This window comes from Pelophylax lessonae (genome assembly GCF_965119305.1).
Source record: "Pelophylax lessonae genome assembly, chromosome: 5".
Taxonomy (NCBI): Eukaryota; Metazoa; Chordata; class Amphibia; order Anura; family Ranidae; genus Pelophylax; species Pelophylax lessonae.
Window position 1 is genome coordinate 139,354,316 of NC_138772.1, and position 18,482 is coordinate 139,372,797.

Sequence of the window (18,482 nt, forward strand, 5' to 3'; positions counted from 1 at the left end):
TTAATGTATATTGCAACAGCCCCTAATTGTACCCTTTTAAAGTGACTCTGTTACCAAGAAAAAAGATACCTGGAGATGGAGCTAATTTCTTTTGAATAACATATTTCTGATCAGTGTCTAATTTGATTGAAAAATGTATTGTGTGTGCAGCCATGTTTACCAACTAGCAGCATGTAAGCATGAAGCAGCATTTGGCACTTTAAGAAATAAGAACTTTCCCAATACAGTAAGCGTTAAAGCGGTATTAAACCCAAAACCAAAAATGTAATATAGTGCAGCTTACCAGTCCTTAGGTTCATTAATTTTCTCTTTTTAGCCTATTTCCATTCTGTTCGCAGATGGTCTGGCCACAACACAACACACTTCCTGTATTAGAGTGTCCCCACTCTGGGTGAAGGCGCACAGGGGCAGAACAGACAGCAGCATTGGGGTCAGAGGAGTGTTGAATATATAAGCAGATTTAAATACACTAACAAATTGAAGCCAAACTCAAGTTCTCACTGCAGTTACACAAGCAGTTAAAGCAACGGTTTTTCTTTTCTCTTTTGGAATAACAGTTTTACATGAATAAAGAAAAGCTAATCATTGTAAGAACCCCTGTCAGTGGTAAACACTTTGTCTCAACACTCTTAACTGATACATTTTTAGAAGAGCTTGTTCTGTTAAAAAAACAACAGACTTACTAGGTGGATTACCAAGTGAAAATAAAAGAAAGAAAGACAAAAAAGAAAACGAACACAGCCATCACATCTAAGAGTTTAAAAATTGCAATAAAAATAAATATTTGCTTTTGGTTTTAATGCAGCTTTAAATATTTAAATAAATTCACAAACCCAAAATGTTTCCATTCTCTGTGCTCTGTAACTCAGTGATCTTGATTCACGTTGCATTTTTATCCTGCCTATAAAGGTATGAGCAACAGTAAGACTCAGATTCCAATCCTGCTGTTCTTTACATTAACTCAGAGGAAAAAAAATATTTTTCTGTAGGTAAATATTTATTTATTTTAGGTACTCATATAGCGCTGTCAATTTATGCAGCGCTTTACATATACATTGCACATTCACATCAGTCCCTGCCCTCAAGCAGCTTACAATCTAAGGTCCCTAACTCACATACATACACAGTAGAGCCAATTTTTTTTTTATACAGGATCCAATTAACCTACCAGCATGTCTTTGGAGTGTGGGAGGAAACCAGAGTACCCGGAGGAAACCCATGCAGGCACAGGGAGAACATGCAAACTCCAGGCAGGTAGTGTCGTGGTTGGGATTCGAACCAGCGACCCTCTTCCTGCTAGGTGAAAGTGCTAACCACTACACCACTGTGCCGCCCTATGCATTGAAAAATAATATCACATACTGTATATGTGCACATTTGAGCTGGATGATTGGCCCAGCATCATCACATGGACTGGAGGGACCTGGAGCTTACACAGGGGAATCTATCCTCAGTCTTACAAGCTCTATTGGGAAGTGGAGGAGGGATAATTAAAGAAGATCCATTTCTTTGCTCTGCATTTTCATAACACAAAGTCATTCCCAAATACATCTTTTTCATCAGAAACACTTTTAAAGTAAGCTATCATTGTGAAATAAGATAGCAACTAGTTCCTGCAACAGGCATCCCACAATGCAATGCATTTATCAATGATAGGAATCTGAATTGCATTATGTCTTGCAATGGAGGCTTAAATAAGCTCCAGCATGTTGTAAACCAAGAAACCATATTGTGGACTTGTAGAGCACCTGATGGAGATATACGCAGGTACAAGCTGTTGCCTGATTTCATAGCTGCAGCTTATTAGAAGCTCCAGGCTCTCCACCAAAAATTAAAAGTCAGCAGCTACAAATACTGTAGCTGCTGACTTTTAATGTAAGGACACTTACCTGTCCAGGGATCCAGCGATGTCCTTACCTGAACAGATTCTTCAATTGGTTTTGGGTGCAGGCGCCAGCATAGCAAGTAAGGGAAGCAGGAAGTGCAGCCTTGCAGCTTCACAGCCGGTTTTACTGCGCATGTGCGAGCTGCACCTTGTAAATGGTCCATAGTCTTCTGGGACCTGTGATGTGTCCCAGAAGACTGCGGGGGGAAGCAGAGGGGGACAAACTTCTGGCCAAGATCGCTGTGGCAATCTGAGCCGGAAGTGGGAGCAGGTATCTGGTTTTGACACGCCCCCAACTCCCAAAAAAGTGCTAAATGTGGCAGTGGAGGAGGGAGGGAGAAAACAAGTGGAACACCCTCTTAATGTGGAGCTCCATTTTATTCTAACAGAGTTTCCAGTTTGACTTGAAATTTATTAGAGATTTGTTACTTTAGTGAAAGCTTCTGCAGCTAATTCAATATGTGTTCATTCTACCACTGTTTATACAATTAAAACTCTATATCATTTTAAACAGAAAATCTAACTTAACTTTAATGTAAAAAATAAGCTAGTTTATAGTTAGATAGTAGAAAGTTCCATTGTATTCTCTGTTTGGTGTCATTACATTTTTTGTCCATGTCCTTAGGACAAAGTAAACCCCTGGGATTTGTTTCTTTCAGGTCATTTCTCTACTGTCTGCGTTCTCATGGTCTATCTTAATGTATGCCAAGCAGCTGTCAGCCTTTTCTTGCAGGATTTATAATAAACTTGACGTGCACATTAGCAATCTCCTTTTAATTACCGTTTTCTACATCTGTATTCACAAGTATTTAGCACCAGGGTATCCTTTTTAGGTTCATGTATTTGCACAACTTAATGTACTGTATAAGCAAACCATGTTTGACCTTAGCTATACTTTCACAACAGTTGTGTTATTATGCATAGTAAAAAATATTGTTTTACAGTAAACAGCGCCTAAATTATACTGAAAATGATGCAAATCCAATGAAGATTCAAGCACAAGTAAAAAAAAGTGCATTTCTTAATCTTTTTTAATTTAATCCGCTGCATGCTGAAAATAAAACCAAATATAACTAATAATGATGTTTTACCAGTAACAATGTTAGCAATTGCAACATGAATGCAGCAGACTGAAAATTTGATCATACATGCCTGCTTCTGTAGTTTTAGATTTTGCCTTCACCCACACCTGTTAATCAAATCTAGTTTTGGGAGAAAGCCATTAGGATATACAGTATTGGTGCTCTGTAAGCATTAGTATGCTGGAACTATTAGACGTAGGGCAGTAGTTTAGGTAAATAGCTAAATACAAAGTTGAAATACACATATGGGAGCAGTTTTGCCTGTCAAAGGATTTGCAGTTTTGTCCTGCCAGTCCTTAAATTTACACAACCCTGCCAGACAGCAGAGCTAGATTGGCGACCTCATTTTTTTTCTGCTGCAGTTAGGCAATACAGCCTTGCAACCTTCCTGCTCTTACCTCTAAGTAGACGATAAACAGCAATAGACTGAGATCATTGCGCTCCAGTCTACTTCTGTCAGTATACTCTTTATAAATGGCCTAGAGCACTGCTTACCTCCCCTTCCATACAGTTCTATCATGGGATAAAGATAGATTCAGGTAATAGTTGTAATAAAAGAAAAGTGTAGTCGCTTTATATTTTCTTTCATTATTATGGACAGGACTAATAAAAACTGTTTAAAAGTGGCTAATCACATTCATATGGGATAGCTATGTAATGATAAAGGACATTTTATTACTCATCCTTGCAGCTTCTTCAGCATTAAAATTTTTATCCATTTTCTAATGACATCTCAAAATTATGGACTTTCCTTTACTTTCTGTCTTAGTAGCAGTGGTCAAAAGTAGAGAGTGAATCTCCCCAGTGGGGACACAGAAAACAATAAAAAGAGTTGCAAAGGGGTTCTGTCCTTTCCCCATTCTATCCAAAACTAATACTTTATATACAAGGTTAAGGGTAAAGGCCAGGCAAATATAAAATACACACATTATCTCACATTATCTCACAGTATCTCACATTGAGTACAACCCTCAAATTTTTGTAAATATATTATTATATATTTTCATGTTACAACACTGGAGATATGACACTTTGCTACAATGTAAAGTAGTGAGCTTGTATAACAGTGTACATTTGCTGTCCCCTCAAAATAACTCAACACACAGCCATTAATGTCTAAACCGCTGGCAACAAAAGTACACCCCTAAGTCAAAATGTCCAAATTGGGCCAAATTAGCCATTTCCCCTCTCCAGTGTCATGTGACTGGTTAATGCTACAAGGTCTCAGGTGTGAATGGGGAGCATGTGTGTTAAATTTGGTGTTATCACTCTCCCTCTCTAATAACTGGTCACTGGAAGTTCAACATGGCACCTCATGGCAAAGAACTCTCTGAGAATCTGAAAAAAGAATTGTTGCTCTACATAAAGATGGCCTAGGCTATAAGAAGATTGCCAAGACCTTGAAACTAAGCTGCAGCACGGTGACCACGACCATACAGCGGTTTAACAGGACAGGTTTCACTCAGAACAGGCCTCGCCATGGTCGACCAAAGATGTTGAGTGCATGTGCTCAGCCTCATATCCAAAGGTTCTCTTTGGGAAATAGATGCATATATATAATTAAATGTATTTTTTTTTTAATGGAAGCCATATAAGAACCTACATTTGGCCTAGTAGCAGCCTTTTGCAGGTAACAACCAGCTCACAAGAAGCATATCAATATGAGAAAGGCTACATTCACGTGGCCACACAAGAGCAGGTAAGAATCAGCAGATTCTTGCCGGTGGTACAAAACACTGCCTGCACACTCTGTGTACAACCAGCAACACCTGTCATTGGCAACTGTTAGATTGGCACTGACAAATCAATGACCATCACTGTTTGCATCATCTGAGCAGTTCCATGCGAATAGAACCTCTGACCAACCCTGGACACAGTGCATATCCAGGGTCGGCGTTTCTGTGGAGTTCTGGACACACACATACACATACGGCCAGTTTGTATGCAGCCATAGTACAGGGGACATCTTTATTTTGGTGCTGCAGAAAGTGTTGACTCCTTTTAAATAACATGAATATTGTTGCAAATCAATAGACATGAAGGTCAACCCAGTAGATTATTGAAAGCGTGTGTGGCTGTGTTTAAATGACTGGTGTCTAGATTTAGAAATTTTTTCATTCTCATTCTGGATTACTGCCTGAAATGGGATTTCACCGGTGCTAGTGTTTTGTTATGTTTTGTGTTGCTAACTAAAGTGTTGTATTAGGAAACCATTAGCTTCCCCACCAATCAAAAAGGAACTGGAGAGATTGAAAATTCCAGGAGGTGAAATTTAGCTTTTTATGGAATGTACCATTTAACTGGGGACATTATTTTCTCTTCTGCTTTAGCATTGTCAAGGCAAGGAATACATTACATTTATTTCTTGCCAATTCAATGTGATGCAAGTAACTCAGTGTCTTTTTTTAAAGATTTTATTACATTTTTTTTCAAAATATAAACCTACAAATTACACACAGTATGAGCCAAGAAAGCAGACATAAAAAATGTAATCTATCACTTTTTCATATAGTCCCAGCGTGACTTGAAATAAACCAAAGCACATTCACTCTCTACATCACCACATATTTTTTTCTTCTCACTTAAATAAAACAGATTTTTACAATTAAAACAAATAAAGTCAATTCCCTTGCTAGTACGCTAAATGCAAACAGTTTACTTTATCCTTGATGGGTTTTGCAAGTTATAAACAAAGAAAGCAATTGATTTCACAAAATGAAACTGCTTTAAGAGTTTTGTAATTGCATTTAATGATCAGTATCAACCCATTTATAATTTTATTATTATAATATTCTTTTTTTTTTTTTTAAATATATTATATTACAGTATTTGTTGGAGCTGCAACATATTTTTTTAAAATGGCATCTGCTATCAGTGCTGAAACAGTTTGGCTGTTTTGTGGTTAGTTTAATATTTTACATATATATATATATATATATATATATATATATATATATATATATATATATATATATATATATGTATTTATTTATTTATTTATTTTAGTAAAAATGTTTGCAAAATGTAATAAGTAATATTACTTATATGCGTGAAACCTGTATCATTTGAGTTTTAGTAAAATGAATATACAATTATATAAGAGAGGTATAGATACATAGCTACCAATAATGTAAATTCCGTAAAAATGAGCAGTTCCTCTTTTGTGGTGCAAAGAATAACAGATATTTCTGGAATTATGTTACTTGATTTGTACCTAATTAACTAACAACCATGTGCTGTCATTGACTAAATGTGGTTGTCAGAGTAGGTTTTCCAATGTATTCTACAAATCTGGGTGTTCTGTAGGTCATGGCAATGTTCATATGAACCATTATGCCATGTTTACCCCATCCAACCCTCTGCCCTGGTCATCCCCCTTGAGGTCATCCCATCCCCGACTCACACCATATTTGTTTAAGAATGTTACAATTTTTCAGCTGACTTCTGGCTTGTCATATGGGTTTATGTACTATAGGCTTGGAGTAGAGGCAGTTATACTTGACAATGTGAATGCTGGTAAGCAAGGTGAACCTGGGTTCACTTTGAATACCCATTCATATGTGAGGAAAGTTACAGGTTCAACTTTTTTACTAACATTCAGTTTGAAAACTGAACATTCACATTTTAGCCTGTACTCCTTTAGTAAATGATGCCTATTGTCTGAGCAGGTGTTCGGTGTATGCCATTTATCAATCAATCCTCTGCATGTCAAGGGCTGCTGTTATTGCACATTTACAAAGATTTTTTTGGTGCTTATTAAAAAAATGTAGGAAATAAAAAAAGTGTGTTAAGTAGGTTTATTTTTTCAAAACAGATTTGGAGAAGTATACCATTTCTAATCTGTTGGCATGCATTTTGTCACCAAATAATTCAGAGTATACTCTCTCATCTGGTTTACAAAAGGATAAAGAATAGATTGCAGCTGAGTGGCTGTAGCACTATCGGGACTGGGAGAGGTAGATAGGAAAATTTTTTAACACAATTTAGATCCAAGTCAGCTGGACCACCCTTCCACTGGGGAGAGAGAATTGGGAGTTTCTATGCTACACAGTCCTAATTCAAATCACCCCCCTTTGACTGAAACCAGCTGCACGTTAGTTTTTCTTTCTGTGTTATTCTTGGTATTCTAGAATTTAATACATGTTGACATGGCTGTTTATTTCAGATATCATTCTATTGTCATTACATGAAGCCCTGCACCACTTTAGCATTTGACAACATGTCTTATGTAGTAAAATAACCGTTTTGTTTATTTCTTAGCTTAGAAGAAATTTGGAATAGGACCACAAATAGGCTGTTGACACCTCTGTTCTTCTTATATGTGTTATGTTTATGTGTAACATTAAGTACCATTCATTGCAATAGAAGATGCACTTGTTGGAATTTCAGCAAGTAGGATTAGTAAAGGACACCATAGAGTTGAGATTTTTCTTTAGGAATGCATTAGAAATATGGCCATAACTGTTAAAGATATGTACATCAACTGATCTATTTAACTATACCTCTTTTAGACATTATATCTCTGTGCCTCTTAATTTTCATATGGTTATATCATAGTTTGTAAATGGTACATCATAGTTTGTAAATGGCTTAATGGCTGGTACAGTACAGTATACCAGCACCAGCAAACTTGAATCCACAGTTGGTACCAGGATTTGAGTTGCTGAAGTAACTAGGTAACCTGATAATAAAGTGAAGTGGGACTTAAGAGTTTAGAGGATCCTTTATATAAAGTTGTTTAGGTACTAAAAGTGTCACTAAACCTGTTGAAGCAACTTCATATGGAACATCAGGAAATCGAACATTAGAAGCAATAATCTCTAGCACATGTAAAAAAAATGTTCCTAAATACAATTTTTGCTGCTATATTTCACATTCATGTGACATTAAGTACCGTATTTATCGGCGTATAACACGCACTTTTTTCCCCTGAAAATATAGTGCAAACTGTGGGTGCGTGTTATACGCCGATATTTTTTTTCCAACGAGGGGGGGGGGGGCAGGGATCGGGCGGTCCGCTCCGTCTCTCCTGGCCCTAGAACAGCCCTGCCAGCGTACTCTGCAGTTAAGAAAAAAATCACTGCCAGCCCTTTTTATAGATCCTTACTACATAATATATCACTGTCATTTAAAAACGCAGCCTCTAAATACCTTGGTAGCTTCCTTCTTGCTGGCTGCTCTCCTCCTCCCACTCCTCCTCCTCTGAGTGTAGCTTCAGATTGGTGGAGGAGAGCGGTCACATGACCGGCCATTGAACGTTAGAGAAGAGCAGTCACATGACCGGCCATGAAAGAACGGAGCTACTGAGGTATTTAGAGGCATCGGTTTACAACAATAACAGTGACACATTGTAGGAAGTATCTATGGAAAGGGTCTGGCAGTGATTTTAGTTTTACTTTAGAGTACGCTGTCAGGGCTGTCCCAGGAGACTGGGGGTCTCCTGGGAGTGCAGGGGGGCTGTGCAATGTAAAGGGGGCTTTGTAATAAAAGGGGGCATGTAGTGTGCATGGGGGGAACTGTGCAATGTATAGGGGGCTGTTTAATGAAAGGGGCAGTGTACTGTTATTTTTAAATATTTAAAATGTTTTGTTTCTAAAACTTCCCTCTTAAAGTGAAGGTGCGTGTTATACGCTTGTGCGTGTTATTCGCCAAAAAATACTGTAGTTTCTCCTGGAAGTTGATATTTTATTCTAATTCTGATATAAGACTGGCAGTGATGCTCCTTGTAAGAGCATGTTCTAATCACACTAACCCCACTTGAGATCCACCCCTCAAGCTTTAGCAGTGTGTGTTACTTGGGCAGTTTGTCTCTATCAATCATTAAAGCTGAAGCCACCTCTCAAGCACTCACAGATGGTTATGGGGGCAGAGAACAGGGGAGTGGGAGCAGATGCAGATGCCCCTTTGCCGGAACCCTCCTTCAGGCTGATGAAAAGAGTCATGTGGGGCAGATCTCAGACAAAAAAGGACGATGTGAAAAGCTACCTCTTGGGGAACTGATGTAGCAAATGCACTGACCATGGCAACGCAATAGCCAGAGGGTCAGGTGTAAGAGTGTTGCCACCAACAATAAGCAAGCCCATGTAAATAGCATGATTAACCAGGTATTTACTAATAAAAAAATTACATGCTGGAAGCTTGAACAATAAAACCACTGGTGCTAACCAATCAACGCGTAGCACTCCATTGCATCATCAAGGATCAGAAAACCTAAGTGCCCAACTAACATTCATGGAGGGGATCTTCTAACCTGTTAAGACCTTCTGTATTCCTCTACAGAAGTTTCTGTTAGATGACATTTTTCTCCCTCAAAGACCATTTTTTCTGGTTACTCTGATTCCTCTCCATCTATAGGCTTGGATAGCTTGTGCAATCCTTGAGGTGGAGTGTTTTCTTGTTTCACAAACTACCAACTAACAAGTGTTTGTGCTGTTGTTTACATTTATGTTGCCTAGCTGTTTTCTCAAAATTTGTGAGAATTTGTAAGTATGTCTTATGGCAAAAACTTCTTTTTTTTGATTTTCAATAGAGTAGTGGGAGTAGTCCCCCTGCTAGGTTTCAACTGCTACTTATGTCCCCTTTAGGGGATTCAGTCTTTCTTTCTTTCTTATTGTCCTAGTGGTCATTGTAAACAGAGACTGAAAGTGATGGGAAATCCAAAACCTTGAGCTGTTTTCAGAAAACAAATAGAGAAAAAATATTCCAAGGGAGACACTTGCTCTGGTGATAGCTGATGGAGTTTAGCTCACTTTTAAAGATTTAATCTCCCTTTTTTTATGTCTCTGGTGAAGGAAGTAAAGGGAAATAGCTTCATTGGGACACGTCAAAAACTTGACAGTTGCTTTAACTATTCCCTACTCTATCTAAAATGAAAACATATTGTTAGACATACTTTAATCTTAGTGCATTCAGTGATTATTCCCTGTATGTTCCATCTTTCTTGATATATTTCTTCTTTTTTTAACTTTCTTGATAGTTTTATGCTACATATTTCCTATGAACCAGATGCACTGAATGCTTGGCTTGCCACATAGGTATAAAAGAACAGTTAGCAGATTTCCACCTTGAAGAATGAAGAATTAACTGCTGATTTTTCAGATTTGTGGTTGAAGTGATGATTTAAACATGTTCTGTTTTTAATATGTCAGTGCTGAAGTTCAAAGTATTTCTGTGGAAAGGTTTTTGGTTCATTTAGTTTCCTCACGATAACCTGTGGAATTGTTCATAACAATAAGTAAACTCCTCTATTGTTTTGTTAAAGCGCTAGCTAGCCAACAACTATAATGTCATATAATCCACTCTTTTCTTTTTTGTAAGCTTTATTGCTTTTGAGGTGTATATGGCTTTGAGTAGTAAACTGCATCTTAACTTAATATGTATTGTAAAGGCAGCTGAGACACATACTTACTAATACAACTATACACAGATCTTAATGTGTCCCTCTATGGTCATTTCATGTGTTGGCAGGTATGGTGGTCTCCAACGCTGGTAGTTAAAGTAATTTAATATTACAAAAGAGAATATCTTACCTCTATAATTATGCTGAAAAGCAACACAAGGCTTTTATATTTTGGCAGAGTGTATCAATGCAATTTGAGGTCATTATTTTTACATAATATTGAACATATGGAGCATGTTGAGAGATCAGCAATCAGTCACTTTACAGATTAGGATTTTCCAGGCCCCCAGTTCACATTCAGGTTACGTTTTATAAACACAGACTGTTTAGAATGCAAGTACAGTAGTCATCTCATTAAGGGGCTCTCCAGTTTATTGTGGATAGATTGCTGTGACTCCCTCACTAGATTTTAGCATTGAGTAATAAATCTCCTGATTGAATTGCTGAAGCTGCCATTACATGAAGCATTAAAAAAAAAAAAAGAGCACAGCAAAATGATTAAGGAAAACGGTTTAGTGCAGATTGTAGTAAGCAAATATATTTGCAGTTATTGTAAACATGTAACTTTATACTTGGTCAGATCACATAAGAGGCTCCATCTACAGTCACAACACATTATGAAAAACAAAACAGTTTCCTGATTTGGAGAATTTGTGGCTCTTATATTGATTTGCAAAAGTCAACCTTAAAAGTTTGTTAATAGAGATCATTATAGCAATTGAACTATATTACTAACTGGCAAGCCACATACAGTATTACAAGTTTGATTGTGTATTCAAATATTTTTGACTTTTTTTATTATTTTTAAAGCAAAGCCTTTATCAGCTACATAGGAGTGATGAATTATACTGCCCCACTACCATGTTTTTATTTACATTGCATAGAACATGACACACTTGTCTTTAATGGCTAAACTTTTTATTGTGATTTCTAAACATTTTTATTATAAATCTATTACGCTAATATTGAAAATAATTTCACCACCTACCTTCGGACTTGGATGAGTTGGTCCTCATGCCATGGTATCTAACTATTGTGTCTACTATTTCCCTCTATTTCCTTCTACCTTCTCTTCCTTTCTACTCTCTTAAAGTCCCTAACCTTGGGCTTGGATATGATAAATTATGTGTCATGTTGACTAATATCTTATCAAAGGTGGTAATTTCCCTAAAACTGAGCCCCCACGTTCCCTTGGTAGTTCATGACACTAGCTCAGCTTCCAAGCCATCAATAGTTTCTTTATTATATTGTGCTTTGCTCCTTTTCTGAGGGCTCCTGCCCCAATCCTAATACTCCCTTTATTCTCTACTGGTTGCACCATCAAAATACAGTAAAACCTTGGATTGCGAGCATAATTCGTTCTGGAAACATGCTTGTAATCCAAAGCACTCTTATATCTAAGTGAATTTCCTCATAAGAAACAATGGAAACTCAGACGATTCATTCCACAACCATTTATTCATAAGTCCTTCAGTTTATAGTCCATATAAAAAGATTATGGCAATGTGATGTGTTGTGTAATCATAAAATGTCTATCCACAAATGGCGCCTCCACAAGGGAAATATAAATCCAACAGGAGCTACAGAGTATAAAAGAGAAGAGAGGCACCTCTAAGTGTAGCAATATGTTTACATTTAATGAAGATTCAACATTTAGCAGCTCATATGGTTGATGACTAAAAGAGGCACATCTAAGAATGCAAGCATTCGGGGTAAAGCTGTCTACATAGGCCATCCTCCCCATAGCTAGCTCTCACCACTGTCAGTCTGCAGACATGACTGGGAAGACTACCCTTGAAGACTTGAAGAGCTCGTGGAGCGCAGTGTGGAAGGGATGACGTTGATGGTGGTGTGGAGGATGGTCTATGTCAGGGGTGGCGAACAAGTTCGACAAAAGGAGCCAAAATTTTAAACTGTGAGAGTCAGAGAGCCACACCACGCAGTGACCTGCCAAAACAGACAAACACACATAAATGTCCCCCATCAGAGACCCCCACACACATAAATGTCCCCCATCAGAGACCCCCACACACATAAATGACCCCCATCAGAGACCCCTGCACAATAATGTCCTTATCAGAGACCCCCACACACATAAATGTCCCCCATCAGAGACCCCCACACACATAAATGTCCCCCATCAGAGACCTCTGCACAATAATGTCCTTATCAGAGACCCCCACACACATAAATGTCCCCCATCAGAGACCCCCACACACATAAATGTCCCCCATCAGAGACCCCCACACACATAAATGTCCCCCATCAGAGACCCCTGCACAATAATGTCCTTATCAGAGACCCCCACACACATAAATGTCCCCCATCAGAGACCCCCACACACATAAATGTCCCCCATCAGAGACCCCTGCACAATAATGTCCTTATCAGAGACCCCCACACACATAAATGTCCCCCATCAGAGACCCCCACACACATAAATGTCCCCCATCAGAGACCCCTGCACAATAATGTCCTTATCAGAGACCCCCACACACATAAATGTCCCCCATCAGAGACCCCCACACACATAAATGTCCCCCATCAGAGACCCCCCTCCTCACCTGCTGCTGTTGATATGCGCAGGGGAAGATGTCAGCCGGCGGCTGTCTCGGCTGAGCTGAGCTCTCGTCAGTCACTCAGACACGTGACAGGCAGCTGAGGCGGGAGGGAGACACACGGGTCCCCACGCTCTCTGGCCCGTGCCGTGTTGGGAGATGGGAGACGTGATGTCGCAGCCTGGGGGCGGGACTACGCGCTTGGAGATCTCTCCTCAGAGGTCCCGCAGCATCCAAACTTGGCAAAGACTACTAGAGCCACAGTATACCAAATAATAATGATAACCAAAGAGCCGCATTCAGTTTGGCCGGGAGCCGCATGCGGCTCGAGAGCCGCGTGTTCGCCACCCCTGGTCTATGTGGACAGCTTTACCCCGGATGCCTACATACTTAGATGTGCCTGTTTTAATCATCAACCATGTTGCTAAATGTTGTACTTTCATTAAATTTAACTGTATTGCTACACTTAGAGGTGCATCTCTTAACTTTTAAACTCAGTTGTGACATGACCCTATTTGTATATCAAGACATCGCTTATTTATCAAGTCAAAATGTATTTTAAAATTTTGCTTGTCTTGCAAAACGCTCTCAAACCAAGTTACTCTCAATCCAACGTTTTACTGTATAAGTGATGCCTATGATGCCTAGTGATGCCTAGTTTAGATTTCTATGTTCCTACAGTTAGTATCCTTAAATTGTTTCTTGTCTCATACCAAGAGTTTGGGCTGTACGTTGTGATGTGTGCACCACCGATTGTCTAAAAGGACTTGATTCTCATTATTGTGTTTATTGTAATCTTGTCATACTTGCACAGAACTACCATGTGTATGTTTTTCTATTTGTAGGCCCTATAACTTGTTTGTTAATTTTCCTAATAACAATTTTGAACAAGGAAATTAATTTCTGTCCACTTTCAGTAGAATGTAGCTTGTGTTTAGTTCTTGTAGCAAGGAAGAATTGAGAAAATTGTTTGCATTTTCTTTACATAGTTTAAAATGGTGTTATCTTTTATTTGTTTGTTTGGTTGGTTATTTTTTATAATAATGCCTTATTTCACTTGCCGCAGATTTGCGTACATGTACGTGATTATGTTCCAGTGGTTATACTGGGGTTATGGCATACATAGAAGTGCACTATTATATTAAAATACAGAGTGAAGAAGTATAGGGTAAGGTTCTGATGCTGTCATTCATAATTTCACTTAACATATCGAAAGCATTGCAGTTTTAATACTTCCTTTTGGTTAAGTGATGTAATTAGGAATTCCCAATGCTGTTATTTTAAATAAAGCGTTTATAATGGTTACTCCCTGCAGTCAGAGAGTAAGGGCAGGAAGTCTGTAATATAGCAAGTCGGAGACAAAACTTAAAGAAATAAGTTGGAAAGGGATCCAAAAGATCCCTTTACCAACTCACTTTATATTGGAGGGGGTTGGGGGAAGGAGAGGGAGTTAGTTGGCTTGCCAGGATGATTAAGTAAGATGTTCAAGTATCTGAGTACCTAAGAATCTGCCAAATCCAGGTTAATTTCTGGTTCAGACAAAATATGTACATCTCTGTTCATAATATGACATAGGAATAGAGCCCTAAGATCATTAAAATGGATAGATCTGATGCTACAGACACATTTATATGATCAGGGTGTAATATATGTGGTGTTTCCCTGCAGTTATCTACTAGCAGAACTAGTTTGTAGTATAATATTTTTGTCAGTAAAATAGTGTAGTCTTTTCAACAAATTAATATGTTAATAATTAAAGAGTCTGGTTTAAAAGATGGAAAACAATTTTACAATTGTATTTGAAAGGAACAGTCACATCTAAGATAAACCTTATGTATGTTGCCTGCTTTAGCAGATGATTTCCCACCTCCTAAAAAAATCTACATGGCCAACTGGATTACAGCGTTTTCAGTGGACTGCTACAATATGCTGATGCAATTATCGTCAACATAGTGAATGATGCTGTAAATTTCAGAAAAAAATATGCTTTTGTCATGAAAATGTAACCTTACTGTAATTTTTAAAACAATAAGGAAGGAAGAGAGTGATGTGCTTAGTGAAATGTGATTTCAATACATGTTCCGTTTGAGCTTCTGATAAATAATATTTATCCAACAATTTTCTGATTCAATGATCTAAGGTTCAAAATAGTGAACTTAGCGATGTGAGGGGCATGGCAGAGCTCCAACTTTTGCCAATTTATGTCCCACCAGGCTTTGAGGCTCTCAAGGTAAAATGTATAATATTCATCCAACAATTTTCTGATACAATAAATGAAACTGATCAGAAGTCAAATCAACATTCTACCCACCTAACTCCATGAATCAACGTAGTTGATTTACTAAAGGGAAAAAGACTGTCCACTTTGCAGGGAAATTGCACTTTTCAAAGGGAATATGCCCCAGACCTTAGTGGATGTTTTGAAGTTTCAATGTTCGAAGGATGCCAAGTCATGTGCAAGGAAAATTTAAAAAAAATAATAGTTTTGCTTATACACGATTGGATGATGAAAGTCTGTAGAACTTCACTTCATTCACTAAGTTCTACTGGAAATTTCAATGTGCAACTTCCCTTGCAAAGTGAACAGCCTTTTTGCCTTTAGTAAATCAATCCTAATTTGTGCACTGCTTGCCACCCTTACATCCAGTGAACTCAAACATTGATTTCTAATCAACCTACAGTGTGGAGGATTCATACAAAACGCAGTCAAATTATATGACTTCCGAGAATTACCAAACTCCTTAAAAAAAAATGGTTAAACCTAACAACAAAAGCTGACAGTAGAATATTACAGCATACACCTATTGCTGCCTACCGTGCATATACCATTATCAGTCTTCTAGAATGCTCCAGCAGTCTCAAAGCCTGGGGCAAATAATCTTCATGTTCTGACCTGAACCTCCGGGAACCTCCACCACCCCCTCACAATGCAATTCATTAGATTCTAATCATTAGAGAGGTTCAAAACAGTGTGAGGGGCATGGCAGAGCTCCAACCTTTGCCATTTTAGGGTACTCTAAAAGATTAATAAAGATACATATGGGCACTTTTTTTGCCTGCTTTTATATTTTGGTGTCAAGTTTTATTGGTAAGGTTGTCCACAGGATTTTGCTGTTTTTTGTTATGTGCAGAATATGCAAAGAACACAATGTGGTTTTCCATTGGCTTGTTAAAAATAGGTACCTTCATTTATGGGATTTTTTAGGCTACTATCTTAGTTAAGTGTGGTAAAGAAAAGTGAAGGCACAGTGACTGTGCAAGGACATAATGGAGGTGCATGTAGTACTATATATTGCCGCATGATAGGTTCCTATTTTTCACCAAAACTTGTTTTTAGCTGCTCAGGCTTTTTGCTTATTTGCATCTAAGGTCCTTCTTGTCAGTATTCAGCACAGAAAAAGCTGGGAAGCCCTTTGCTGCTCCCCTATTCCTATAATCACATTTTATATTAGTCCTGGAGGCATTGCTTCTACTAAGGACAGGGAACCCCGTAAAACCAATCTGCTTTCTGTTAATTAGCATTTCATAAAATGCACTGCACAGCTTAAAAAAAGAAAAAAAACAAATTTAAACATGTAAAAAATCACTTTAACTGAGAATTTTCTCCTATTGCCTAAAATATGTCACTACAGAGCAAAAGTTATTTTGCGAATCTGACTACAGTAGATTAAAATCTCATTATTTATTATGGATCATTTCTTTTTGTTTCTTCACTGCTTTGTTATAAAAGCATGTTTTTGTTATTTTACTGTTTACGTTTTCTTATCTGTTCATTTGCATTACTCACACTAAAAAAAGATTTTATATGTATTGCTTCTAATCATAGGTGTGCGCAGCCTATTGCATTAGGGTGTGCACCCCAAAGTTTAAATACACATGCATGTGTTTGCCTACATGTACATGGCCCCGATACATTACTCTCCCTGCTGGCAAAGTGAAATAGAAGTGTGTGGCACTTCTCTTATGGCAGAGCAGGTCCGAGGGAGATCTTTCCCATCTCCTCACTGGCAAACAGAGCGATAATGCTAATGTGCCCTAGGTGATTAGGGTGTGCCCAGGCACACCCGGCACACCCTGTGCGCACGCCTATGCTTCTAATGCACAGGTCAGTGTCTTAATTTTTCTTGTAAAGTCTTAATAATAATCTAAACAGTACATATATGTTGTTTTTATGGTATATGTTACAATTTTTATAGTATATATTTTTTTTTCTAGAGATTAAAGGCGGCTTTATCCCATCATCCTGGAACCATATCTAATGGGAATATGAACTCTATGGGACATATGATGGACATGATGAACTCCCGACAGGAACAGACACCACATCATCATATGCACTCACATCCACATCAGCATCAGAACTTGTCACAACATCATCCGTATTCTCATCAGCAGCACCAGCACCCAACACATCATCCTCACTCCCAGCCCCATCACCAACAAGGTCATCCGCACCACCACTCCCATTCACATCTGCACCCACATCCATCACATCATCAGACATCGCCACATGCTCCCCTGCACAGTGGTGGACAAGCACAGGTAGGTTCCAATTGTATCTAATATAATTCTTTATGTACTTTTCATATATATCTGAAGAATTTGCTTTATGTTAGGGTTTGTCCTTCTGTGTCTTTATCCAATATTTGGTGGAAATTGAAATTTGTAATAAAACAGGGCTCCTGGGTAAAATAAATATTTTTTTTTGTGGATGGTGACTGTGAAGTTGAGTGAATCGCGTACTCAACAGTTTTTTGGACATCTTGAAATTTTTTGAAAATAGAAAAAAAATAATAAACATTAACCCAAAAAAATTGATAAACTGTTAAAAACAAAATTAATCTATGGAATACTCTTACTGAGCTGTTATATAAAATGTTTTTTTGTTTTTTTTTTTTTTTGGGGGGGGGGGGGAGCATGGCATGAAGCTGTATTGAACCCAAAAGCAAACTGTTATTATGTCGCAGCTTCCCAATTCTTAGATGTGATGGCTGCATTAGTTTCCTTTTTTAGACTTTGTTTCTTCGATTTTTATCTGTTGATCAAAAGCACAGGCTCTCCAGGTTTCCAGCAGAATGTATCAGTTTGCATAGATGATAAAAAACACCTAACACTGAAATGGGTGATTAAAATGGTCAGCTTTTATTGATTGATGCAAAACCTTTATCCCAAAAGGAAAAAAAATGTTTGCTGTAACTTTTTATTAGGTGTGAGCTCAATTTGTTAGTTTATTTAAATATGCTAATATATTTAACACTACTCTCCCCCCAATGTTGCTGTCTGCTGTGTCTCTCATTCTCATTCCTCCAGAGTTTTGTCTCACTAATACCGGAGATGTGTAACTATTCAGATCACCAGGTGAAAATAGAGGTAAAAAAGCAAAAGAAAAGAATACTAATGCAGCCATCACATTTATTGATTGCTAAGATGCAATATTATACATTTTTGGTTTTGGGTTTAATACCACTTTAAGGGTAATAGGATGTATTTTTTAATATACAGTATATTTTTAGAGAGAACAGCTCTCTTGTACTGCAGATACTGTATTCTGCCAATAC

At 38.0% G+C, this 18,482-nt stretch overlaps 1 protein-coding gene across 4 annotated transcripts in view; it reads left to right on the top strand.

Annotated features, from left to right (window-relative positions):
* The window catches only part of CREB5 (cAMP responsive element binding protein 5), a 593,699-nt gene that overhangs the window by 535,473 nt on the left and 39,744 nt on the right, over positions 1-18,482 (top strand). For all 4 annotated transcript variants that reach the window (XM_082257535.1, XM_082257536.1, XM_082257537.1 and 1 more), the window contains one exon: positions 17,140-17,466. In XM_082257535.1, the coding sequence (XP_082113661.1) occupies positions 17,140-17,466 (327 nt within the window). The remainder of the gene's footprint in view (positions 1-17,139; positions 17,467-18,482) is intronic.